The sequence below is a fragment of the Anarrhichthys ocellatus genome, unplaced genomic scaffold (genome assembly GCF_004355925.1).
Source record: "Anarrhichthys ocellatus isolate YVR2014 unplaced genomic scaffold, GSC_Weel_1.0 scaffold8, whole genome shotgun sequence".
In the NCBI taxonomy this organism is placed as follows: domain Eukaryota; kingdom Metazoa; phylum Chordata; class Actinopteri; order Perciformes; family Anarhichadidae; genus Anarrhichthys; species Anarrhichthys ocellatus.
Genome location: NW_022280038.1, coordinates 8,328,491 through 8,341,115, shown reverse-complemented (window position 1 = coordinate 8,341,115; position 12,625 = coordinate 8,328,491). Strand labels below are relative to the sequence as shown.

General features: G+C 43.3%; 1 protein-coding gene across 3 annotated transcripts in view; it reads left to right on the top strand.

Moving 5' to 3' along the window:
• The window catches only part of mapk8ip1b (mitogen-activated protein kinase 8 interacting protein 1b), a 42,128-nt gene that overhangs the window by 9,773 nt on the left and 19,730 nt on the right, over positions 1-12,625 (top strand). For all 3 annotated transcript variants that reach the window (XM_031848314.1, XM_031848316.1, XM_031848313.1), the window contains exon 2: positions 3,656-3,767. In XM_031848314.1, coding sequence (XP_031704174.1) covers positions 3,656-3,767 — 112 coding nt within the window. The remainder of the gene's footprint in view (positions 1-3,655; positions 3,768-12,625) is intronic.

The following is a 12,625-nucleotide window of genomic DNA, read 5'->3' as shown; positions in this document are numbered from 1 at the left end:
TCTTTCTCTCTCTCCCCCCCCCCCGCCCCCCTTTCCTTTCTCGCAGTTCTATATCTCCACTGTCTAATATCAGAAATAAATGCAAAATGCCCAAAAAGTGATTTTGAAAGTAAGCATGGGAGTTTTTAGGAGGACACCCTTGCAGTGGCAAAGTCTCATAGGACATTTAGAATGTCTTCACAGTTTGGGAAAACAAATCTAGTAGTAGGAAAAGCACAGGTGTTACAGGTGTTACTATAACACTAACGATTAGGGCTGTCCTCGACCGAAGACATTCTCACTAACACTCATACGATTTTGCAAAGCATCAATCAGTTGATTTAATTGACAGGTCTGTGAAACTGTGTCTATCCTGACATGCCTGAGCCTTGATGTGTGACAACGGAATTTGCACTGTATTATACACGCTGTTGGTTTTCTTTGGTGTGTGCCGCCCTGCTTACCCACAATTCACTGCAGCAAAGGGGTCACCCTGTCCTGTCCAGGTGGTTTATCTCCCAGCACTTCATTTTCCCCTCCCTCCCTCCCTCCATTCACTTTTGTCCCCATGACTCTCTCCATCCTTTCACTGTCCGCTGCTTCCATTTGCACTTTGCTCGGGGTTTGATCCACACTCGCATCATCCTCTCGCTTCTCGTTCACCACTCTTGAGACTCCCCTCCCTCTTTTGTCCTTGCAAAGTCCTAATTATAGATCAATGCCTGCAATTCAGGGTCAATATAAATTACATACTTATGGCCGATGGGGCTCCGATTGGCATACAGTCTTTCCTATTCTTCATCCCTTTACTCTTCTTTCTCTCCTCTAGTCTCCTCCTCCCTGTAAGTGATGCTGATAACGAGGACGCACAGGCGCATATTGATGTTGTTCCTCCCCCAGAAATCTGTCTGTGTTGTAATAAATTACATTTGTAGTGAACTGATAAGGTTACAGTTTTTGTTATTCTGAAGCAGAGCAGTATCCCCAGACCAAAGTCTTGTCAATGCAATTTATTTGGGACACAATAAAGCCACATGTTATTCTGATTATGTCTGGGGGGTAAAGACAGAAACAGCTGCAGCCATATTAGCGAGACTGGTTTACTTGAATGACAACCGTGAGGCATTTGTGCTAATCTCAAGTACAATAATTCACTAGAATTAACAAAAAATAATATTTCCAATCTCTAAAATTTGAGATTTGAATAAACAACCCAACTTATATTGTCTGTGAATGATGCATCCATCCATCCATTATGCAAACCGCTAATCCTGTTAAGGGTCACGGGGGGGCTGGAGCCGAACCCAGCTGACATTGGGCGAAGGTTCTGTACGTACATCCTGGACAGGTCAACAGACTATCGCAGGGCACGGAGACAGACAACCATTCAAACCTACGGGCATACAGGGTATACTAATAATATTAGTGTGACCTGATCTTTCTCTTCAACTGTGCAGAATATCCAGTTTAAACAGAATGAACAGACAAAAGAAAAATAAGAAAAAAACGCAGCATCCAAATGTTGATTTTGATTCAAATGTCAGCGTTACTATTCGGTGCAGCCTTGAAATAGAGATTGTTTACGATTTCTGGAAATTGGTGTGAACTCATGCACCGTCCTGAACAATAAAAGTCATCCCCCAAGCAGCGGCTTTGAAGGGCGAGGCACTCAGCTGTGTTTGTAGTTCTTATTGCTGTTCGCTGATAGCAAAACACACAACAAAACCGTGCAAACTGTTTTCGATTGCGGCCCCTGCCGGCTGGGGGCCGCTTAAGAATAGTGAGTGAGGAGTCAGCAGTTAATCAATGGCAGTAACAAACACACAACAAAGTTCTTTTGAGAAAGTGTGAGTCACTGCAACCACGAGAGGTCCTTGGGAATGCAGCCATAGATAACCACCCAAATCTGAGATCCTTTATCCCTTACCAATAGATCCACTTTCTTTCTCTTTCTCCCTTCTCATTCCTCAGCCCTTCTCTCCTGCCTCCTCCAGGGCCTCATTATAGCAGTACACAGATGCTTCAACCCAGGCTATTTAACTCCCATACCCATATTCCACCACGCGACGGCTAAAGACGGCCGCAGCTGTGCGTCATTTTGTAAGAGGAGACAGCTGCAGTGTCGATGTATCCAGAAATGGCATTAGCATCATGCAACAACAGGGGGATCATAGCTCTCCACGTTCACCAGGTTTCTCTGACAGCTTGCTTTTATGCTCCGTGTGATAACTGCCATCATCTCTTTCCTCCCTCTAATAACATTTTCCCGCTCTTTGACTCGGCCTGTCACGCCCAGGAGGCTGCAGGGTAAAGAGATAACAGGCGGACATAATTACAGATGGGGAAAAGTGAAGCATTGTTTTCTGGAAGCTAATTGAATCCTGCCACAGACAGCAGGACGGAACATTTCCCTGCCTGACACTGGACTGATTTCCAGGGTTGCTGCAAGAGCAGTGAATCATAGTCTTCCCTGCAAAACATAAACATTGTCTTCTTGGACCTGTAGTATAGACATTTGGATGTAAGATCAGTAAATTAAGAAGTACTGTGCCTCCATGGGATGTGCGCATGGCAGCCAGAACAGCCACACTGTATCAATATGCTGGTGGTGACTGGGTACCTTGTAGTTATATGATTAGTTGTGTTAGTGACTTAAAAGTTGTTCTACTAGTGGGGTCGATCAGTTTGTCAGATATATCATCAACAGGCCTGATTGGCATTACAATTACAGTGGATATTCCTGGTCCCCAGGGGATGAATCCTAATGTTTTGGGGGTTTTGGTCACCATGGCCCATCGCCCAGCATCATTGTCATGCCAACTTATCCACTGAGATCTACTGAGCACATTCATGCTCCCCAGAGGATGAACCTCCCTGATTTTGGATGCTATGGGCTTACTTTTAGAGCCACCTTGTTATGCCCCTCCCTGGGGCAGCACTATGGGGCGAACAACACTCCACCACAATCTAGACGCATTGCTATGAACACTGCTGAACATAGTCATGCTCCTCAGTGGATGGCTAACATTTGATGATGAACATTGTGGCCTCCGAAGGCCACCAAGGCTTCTCACAACTTTTTTTAGTCTTGTTGATTTTTGGATAAAATAACTTTTGCAATTTAGTTATACTGTTATTTTTAACAACAGAAACATTTGCACTATACTTTTAAACTCAGTATCTCCTGAAGAGCAACTCAGAAATGTTTAGTTTCTGTCATTAAGTGAGGGGTTAGTTCTTCTCTCAAGCCTGTCATCATTTTTGTTCCAGTAAACTCATAAATTGAGCTGCCATCTGTGATTAAGCATTTCCCACTCCCACTGTGATTCAGTCTTCTCGTCACTGCAGGTGTGTAGCTATATCCAGGCTGCTAATTCTCAACCAGCAGTTAAATAAGTGAAAATAAGTGTTGCCAGTGGCTTTTATGTTTTGTCATTTGCCTTCCTGTACTTGAAGGGAGAATTTTAAATGGCCAGAAGTTTGGTGATTGTATTTCCAGAATAAGAGGAGACGTTCGAGTTGCCACCCGTCAGACAGATAATCCGGTCAAAAGGAGATTTTGAGACGTACTGCTGTGGCTTCGGATAAGTGCAGAGGGATTAACATTGATTTTCTTTCCTCATCTCCCTCCCTTTCCCTTCTACCCCTTCTCACACTAATCCTCCCCTTCAACCAGGTTGACCCATGACATCAGCCTGGATGAGTTTGAAGATGACGACCTGTCGGAGATTACAGAGATCACAGACGAGTGCGGGATGAGCCTCAACTGCAATGGCCTCAATATAAAGGTAAATGGCCTCCATAAAGAGGTGGTTCTCACACGATTCATTAAATAAGATATATATCTTCAGAAGGAAGTCTTCCTCTTTCCAAGCATTTTTATGTAACTCATGAGCTGGTGTGTATCTGTGGGGGTTTATTTCAAATATTCACTTTGGCAACTCCTTTATATGGTTTACAATGTGCCATTGGGCTGTGAAATACAATTTTCACAGAATGCTGATTTAAAAGAAAATTCCATTTCATCTATTAGTAATTTCCCAGATTTTTAGAAAAATACAAATAACAAAATAATGAAGCTTACACCATCTTTATCCTCATGCTCATTTCATGAAATTCTATGAGGCATTTTGTCCTGAACAGCTGCTACATTCAGCTTCCTGCCAGCAGAGCAGAAGAGCCCAGAGGCAGAGAGGCCTGAGACGGCAACAGAGCTGCTCTGTAAAAACCTTGAGTCTGATCACATACGACTGCCCACGTTGCATCCTGGTTATCTGAATAATTCACACTGAGCTGTTTACTCTTTGTTCAAGTCCTCTGAAAATTGAATTGGAGATTTTTTTATTTTATTTTATTTTCCGGTGAAGAAAGTTTTGGGGTCCCACTAGCACCCTGGTGTTCTCAATTTGTATTGAAATGAGTGGGTCGTTAAAGAAAACTGGAGCGCTACTAGGAGAGAGAGATGTGGAGAGGTACAGAGGGAGAAAATAAGCGGAGGTAAATGTATTATTCTGTCAGCTCTCTCCGGCTCTGTTCCCAGTGAAGCCCACATCAACCCCTCCTCCTCCATTCGGCTCTGCTACAGTAACCAAGGCAACAGGAGGGTCCAGGGTCTTTTTTCAGTGTCAATTATATGAGATTTTCTCTTCTGTTACTCGTAGTTGATTGTTTTAGGGAGGCGGTGACCTGACAGATGAGGAAATAGCCGTCACAGAGTGCTGGGGACATTTTTAGGTTGAAAAGCCATTTATCCATCTTTCCCTCTGCTTTTTCTGGTCCTTCTATCCAGAGAGCTAATTATAGCCCAGATTGTTGAATGTGAGGGCTCTCGGCTGGAGGTGTGTGTGTGTGTGTGTGTGTCTGTGTTCGGACTGATGACGCATCACCTTGCAGGGGCCTCACATAGTTCAGAATCCAAAATGGCTGCTTGACAGCGGCAACAACAACAAACAACATGTGTCATTGACGTCACTCTCAGGTCATGAAACAAACTGTTCAGGGTTTTTTGTAACATTGTCTTGTAGGGAAAGAGCAGGCTCTGCTGGTTGATCTCAACAATATGTCCCCCCCCCCCCCCTTCTGTCAGTCTCAGAATGTCATTTGTTCATGGTGGATTGTCTCCCTGTTAGTTTTGTCACCCCTCAAACATCAGACAGTATCTCAGCCTTATGCCCTCACTATGCCTAAAGGTGCACTGCAACGAGCTAAACACGCTCAACTTTGAAGGCAGCAGTTGGTATTTTACTGGAGGCGATTGTGAAACTGTAAGAACAGTGTTCGTTCACCCGCTTTGAACGTTATCAGCCTATTGAATCGGTGTCAGCCTGGTAGGGGTCAGAAGTAGCCGGCTACACTCACTAGTAGGTTCAGAAGGCCGTTGTCATCTATTCATGGTTGATCGCCGATACGAATAGAAGAAGACGACACCGATCTCTAGTGGCTGTAGTAGTGTTGATGGGAGCAAAGGAGGAAGTCAGACGGTGTAGTATAAACGGCGACAAAGCCAGTTTGGGGCAGAGATCGATGGCGACGGATGAGACAAACAAATGCAGGACTTTCACCCAGGATACCAGTGTTCTTGTCCCGTGTGAAACCAAAAGTCAACGTTGACTTGTTTCACTGTGCTTTTGTTACTTACCTTACATACTTATTTAAAGATAAGATAAGATCTAAAGAGGCAGACATCTTTCTCTGGAGTCGGGAAGTGAATATTGGACATAGATTCATCAGGTGGACACATGAAAACATATTTACGCTCAGCTGCGTGAGATGGACTGAAGTTCTTTCTGCTTCTGCCATATTTTATCCTTCATCAAAGACCTTAGAGACAGCTTTATTTTTCCTTCCTATTTAAAAGTGCAAAGTGTTTGATGGAGACCGGCCTGCTTATAAATGTATGATGAGGCGATGCAGCAGGACGTCGGGTGACTGGGAGGATGTGGGGGGTGGGGGGGGCGCTGAGCACTGCATGCAGAGCCCGGACTGGTGACCTCATCAGTGAGCTCATCACCCCTGGGGGGTTTCAGGATACATCTTGTCTCATCAATAATGGACGGTCACATGGAAGGAGCTTCACTCACCCCAGACAGGCGTGGTGTCTGCCTCAGCAGGGATGTGTGTGTGGATGAGTGTGTGTGTGTGTGTGTTTGTGTGTGTCAAGGGGTTTATAGGGAGGGATCAGAGGGTGTGTCCAAGCTAATGCAGACATTTTATAAAAGCTGCTAGAGTTCAAACTGGGTTCCAATCTCATTAGCATTTTAAGATTGTTGTGGTGTTATAGTACACTTACAACAATACTAAAGGGCATTCAAATGTATTGTTCGTCTCCTGTGTATCACTGCCACACTTCATTCCATGACACCAACTCGTAGCTTCTTTTGACCGCTAAAATATTTCCGAGAAAATAATGAGGAGAAATCACAAAGATCACAAACCCAAACACATTTATGAACAGACAACATATCGATCCAACAAGTATGTTCCTCAGTGTCATTTCTTTCTTCTTCAAAATGTTCCCTACGGTGGCTCTTCCGACACACCTCTTTCCACATGAGTGCAGAAGGATTTCTTTTTAATCTCCCTACCCAGTAACTATCAAATCAAGAGTCTAAGGAACTCAACATTGTTGACTAGAACCACTTTTTCACAGCAGGAATTTAACTTTACGACCTTTTTGAACACGAGGAACTTACCCCGCATCTCGAAAGGAGTAAACAAGTTCTTCATTTTGTTTGTAACCCGAAAAGAGTGTCTGCTGTGGGAGCAGTACTTTCCTGTAGCTAAGGAACTACTGGGGCAGAATGACACTGGCTGGCTGAACACAAACCTCAATGATGCAACAGCTTGTGTACAGGAGGGATTTCTAGTAGTGTTAAAATTGTATCTATTGAAATCCAGGTAGCAGGAAAGATTACCTGAGACTAAACATAACTTTATTTGCTAGTTATTTATTTTCTGTTACAGACATTAAAGAGGGAGAAAAGCACTGTGTTACTGTCGCAAACCTCGCTTCCCTTGCTTTTTGATCGGTCTGATTTGAATACTCCTTGCTGCTCCTCGGATGTGGTGAAACCACAAACATGAATGTGCCAAATGGACTCTTAGTTCCAGAGTTTAGCTCCTTTGGTTGAACAGGCAGATTGGTTGTGAACAGAAGCAGAGAACGTTGGTGCATGTGCGCATGCTCAACTGGCAAGCTAACGGCCGCCCGCTCTGCACTGCGCTCATACGGCGGTTACAGCTGATAACCCCGTCTTCTCGTAAGCGACGCGCTCACCCACCGGTTCCCCCTCAGGTAAACACCGTTAGCCCTGTAGTTTGCACTGTTAGCACCTGCTCAGCCGTCGCCATGTTGAGAGCCGATAGAAATGCTCCCATTAAATCACCTTTAATGTATTGCCCAGAATATGAAGGCATGTAAAAAGGGTGTAGAAACTTCATTCGTACGTATGAGCTTCATGTCAATTCAGACATTTAACATCATATTCAAATATGAGGAGGAGCGGTTTGTTTGTGTTTATTAATCTATTATGAATACCCCTATAAAGATATTTCTGTACAGTATATTAGCCATGTAGTTGGGAATATGAATAACCTTTGTTCTAATAGAGATGATTAATGTTATCTACCTCTTAAAAACAATTTATTAACAGTGTTGAACTCCATCAATGCGCATCAGCAAAACAGATCTCATTAACCCAGATAGGAAGAGGGAGGGAGATATACAGAGAGAGTGGGCGAGTTAGATAGAGAGAGAGAGGAAGCAGTACAACAAGAGAGAGCAGAGTGAGAGCGATGAGGCAGAGAGGGAGGCCAGCAAAACACTCACAAGAGGAGAAGGAGACCTATTTCCATGGCAACAGTGTTTCTCTCACCTACCCCATGTGTCAGAGCTGAAAATACATGCAATACAGTGTACACACACACACACACTGCCCCCATGGATACTGCTCACGTCATGTCATCCATACATGGTAAGCAGAGAAGAAGCTGCCTCATCGACACAAACGGAAACAAGAGAAGCCCTTTGTATCTCTGGTCCTTTTTAAGAGCATCATCCCCTGTCATATGTTGTTGTTTGCTGAGAGTCAGCTGTTGATATTCATGCATTTCCATGGACACTAGCACCCCATTTACTGGGAGTGATCATAGACTGTGCTGGATGAGGCGTCTCCACAAGAATGAGGACAAAATAACCCGGAAGCGGAAGCAGCCATCTTGTTCTTCAGACGTAATTTGCAGCCAGAGACTCGGGGTACATCCCAAATCTCTTCATTGCATCCCCGTTTCCCTCACTTGCGTCCATTCCTTCCGTCTTAGTCCCTCCCACCAGGGATGCATGGAGAAACACAAGGAAACCATGCGAGGAGAGAGGAAACAAGGAAATATTTTTTAATTAAGAGATATGAGACGTCCTTTCCTCAGTTCCTAAGTTTATTGATTCTATTGGTTTTTAAATTTGTTGAAATGCCTGGATGGAGCTCAGCAGCACGTTTTGTTTGATTTAACATTTTCAGCTGTGTTGTGTCATTGTATTTGACTTGTTGGTGTGTTACTGCCCTACTCGGGCTGTTCTGATTGGACGAGAGCCGAGAATCAGCCTCCTCATCGTCACCGAGCCCCTTGTCTCTTAGCAACAGGGGCCTGGGCTTCTCTTAAAGGGGCCAGGCATAATTTGAGGTCATAAAACATGAGAGGACGAGTAGAGGCCCGCTGCATTAGCAGGCATTGATCGTCAGCAGGTGAAAAGGTGAACAGGCCGAGAGAGATGAGAGACAAAAGGAAAAACAAACGATGGCAGGAGAGTGGCTGTGGTGTGATTACAGAGACAGACAGACAGACAGACATTGGTGTGGTTTGACTGTGCTGAAAATACAGGAGGATCATCACAACCATATTTTCCCAACCCCAATATGAAAACTCAAATTAACCCACAATATTTTTTTCCTCTTTCTCTCTTGTTCCTCCTTTTCTTTCTTTCTTTGTCTTTTGTTGTTGTTCTAAGAAGGGATGGATGGATGGATATATGGAGGGATGGATGGATGGATATATGGAGGGATGGATGGATGGCTATATGGAGGGATGGATGGATTGACAGATAGATGAACAGGTGGATTGATAGACTGATGAATATTTAAAGGATGGGTGGATTGATGCACGATGGATGTTGGATGATTGATGTATACACATGCAGGATGAATTATCGATGGATGGATGGATGCTTGATTGATGTATGGACAGATGCTTGATGGATGGATCATACGATGATTGATGTATAGATATGCAGGATGCTGATGCTGTACTATTTTTAAAAAAATAATTCCTGTCCAAAACAGATCAATTTATCTGTCATCTACAATTCATCAGTGTTATTGATGGTAAACGATGGTCTAGGGCACCCTATGATAAAGGAGATAAAAAAGGAAGCATTGAAGCACCTTCCATTCACATTTCGATGTTTCGTCCAGTGCTTATCATGGCTGCCACTGAGATTAGTCCGGGTCGTTTCACTCAGTTGGTACCTTCCTAATCAGAGAAGACTAGCCACACAGCCGTAGCTATGAACTCTATAGACGTTTTCTGCCCTGACATTTTTTTGAGTGTGAGTTTGTATTTTTGAGGGAGCTTTTATCTGCTATATTTCATTCCAAACAAACATTTGGGTTCATATCCAGCTTCCATTATGTACACCCTGCAGTGGGGTTTTCATCAAATGACGTATTTACCTGTGACTGATGACCACAAAACAACTGTTAAATACAACATGTGATATTTCTTCCTAGTTACAATTCCACAAAGACTCTTTGAATGCTGGGCTACATGTGGAGAAACATTTGAAAAGGGAGGTTTTGTATTGGTATGAAGTCCAAAAATGTGGACTTTCAAGGAGTCGACCCCTGAATAAGAACGCAGCTGCACAAACACTTCCCGTTTTAGTCCCAATTCAAAAAGCCTCTTTCTTTCCTGAGAGAGAGAGAGAGAGAGAGAGAGAGAGAGAGAGAGAGAGAGACCTCTGGATATGTGGTCGGAGTTTCGCTGCATACAAATGTGCTTGAAGGCAACACTTTAGCTCTCCTTACTACCCGCTCTGCTGCATTTACAAAGGAAAGCACATGATCTTTCTCATTCACTGAGAAAGAGCCAAAATGGAGGTTTAAATAAAGACACATTAAATACTGTGCACATGACTGAAAATGATTATTACAGACGATATGAACGCTGTTCAGTGAATGATTGTAAAGTAAAGGCTACGTAGAAGCTTTAGCTTGCCTCACAGCTCTGCTATCGCTGATTGTCTCTCCTGAAACAGTCCAGACTGCGGTGAATGATGTTGTCACGGCGGCTGAGCGTTAACACAACTCACACATTGTTGTCGTCCTGATCCTGGATCAGCTGTGGTACAGCTCTTTCAGAAGCGTGTTGGTCTTCTTTTTCAGTTTTCATTCCCACAGTGCTTTGATCCCTGATCATGACACCCTGATATGCATCTGATTATATCATGATGATATTAGATGATATTATCATTTAGCCTTTTAGAATTATTTAGTAAAAAATGAGTGCATCAACAACTGACTCACAATTTCCATATTTAGATTAATGATATGTGACCACAGTCTTATCTATAGAAATGACTCAAGGACATATATATTACTCATGAATATTTTATTTTCAATCTATTATTCTATGTGATTCTGAATACTTAGTATCATAACACGTTGATAACGAGATAATGCTTCTGAATGTCGCGTAATTCATTACGTGCATGCTACCCATCTGTACTGGGTTATGGATACTGGGTAATGGTAAAGTTATGGATGTTTTCATGCAGTCATATGAGGAAGAAGAGACTCTTCCAAAAGCAATAACCTGCCAGGTGACCCTGAAATCAGACTGCAGGTTTAGAAGCTTTTTAAGTCAAAGTGCCGCAAACCAGTCCGTTAATTCTGACCGATTTTATTTAATTTCACATTCTTCTTGTGTTGTAGTTGTTATTAGATTGACAGCTGTGGTGTTGTGAGCCTGCATATGTGTGTATCTGCATGTTTGTGTGTTTGCCATGTGGAGTAATGAGGGAGCTAAGGAATGTAATAGGCTTAACAGTGACTTGATGTCCATTTCAATGCATCTACATCACATCTACCAACAGGAGGAATTACTGTGTGTGTGTGTGTGTGTGTGTGTGTGTGTGTGTGTGTGTGAGAGTGCTGTAGCTGCATAGATAATGATGGTAAGTGAAGCAGACTGTGCTGTCCCAGTGCCCTCTGACTTACTCTGTCTCCCAGATGACCCTGGTGTTTGTCACTTGCTTTGATTTCAGCAGCAATGTAAAACACAGTCAAAGTGTAACAGCTGCTCTGATTTGGTTGAGTGTTTTAGTCTATAAGTTGCCTTGTGGAATGTGTGAAAACAATCAAGCCAAGCAGAGCTTAAAGCAAGAGGAACCTCTTGAGGAACTCACCGCAGGGACCAGGTTCCAAATTAAGTTCTGGGGACTTTTTGCGGGGACATTTTCCCCCCTTAAAAAGCCCTGGTGGTGAACCTTTGGGGTGGGGTTTGCAGGGATGACTTTCACTGATTGGTAAAACACACAGAGTGCCACTGCTTCACCTTGTGTACCACTTTAGTCATAAAACAAGTACTCTAGTATTGATTTAGGACCATTTTAGTACAAGGGGACAGCATTTGTCTTTGTTTGATAACATAAAAAGTAAAGTTAGGCTTCCCGGCTCAATTAAAAAAAAGACCGAAAAAGAGGGCGAGCGGGAGAAGACACAGCACAGAGATGCTGAGGAAATATCTATAATTGATGATTGTTTGACAGTGGTTACGTTCTAAAAGCACAAATAAATAACCATCAAACACTCAGCAGATGATTTACTGTGGGGACAGATGCTCCGTTTCATTTTCCTCCTCTGCATTTCATTCATTTCATCCAACGTGTAAATAGTGCGCAAACAAGGTTTTTTATTGTCTGCGTGTCTTTTAGAAGAAACGGAACTGCAGGCTGCAGAGAGAGTTTACTCCTGCCACCACCAGCCCCCCTCCCATGTCATGTTGCTTGTGTGATGAGATATTCTACAGTTGATTTACCAAATTTCATGGCAATCCGGTTATCAAGATATTTACCACTGAACCACATGACAATCTCATGGTGGCGTGGGACAAAAAGTCAAGGGAACACCAAAGTCGGAAGGATTCATCTTCTGTAGACCATGAATGTCTGTGCAACATTTCAATGCAATCCATCAACTGTTGAGATATTTCAGTCTAGATCAAAGGTTGTGGACCAACATTGCCGTCCTTAGAGCCACGAGGAGACCAAGGTTATAGGCTACCAGAAACATGGCAACACGCATGGATAAGATCAACACAGCTGGTTGTGGGTCAACTTAAAGACAAAACTCTTAAGAATTCCTTTATCAACCTGACAATCATTTGGTTAATTGCTCCTACATCCTCACTTCATCACTCTAGGTAAAAGCTGCCATGTGGAGAAGCTGAATTGTTTATCTCTGCTCTCTGCTTTAAGCAGCTCAGTGTTTGGCAGCGAGAGAGTTAAAGGCAGAAGCCTCTAATTGGCCGACTCAGTCTCCTCATCCCATCCCCACACACACACACACACACTCTCTCTCTCTCTCTCTCTCTC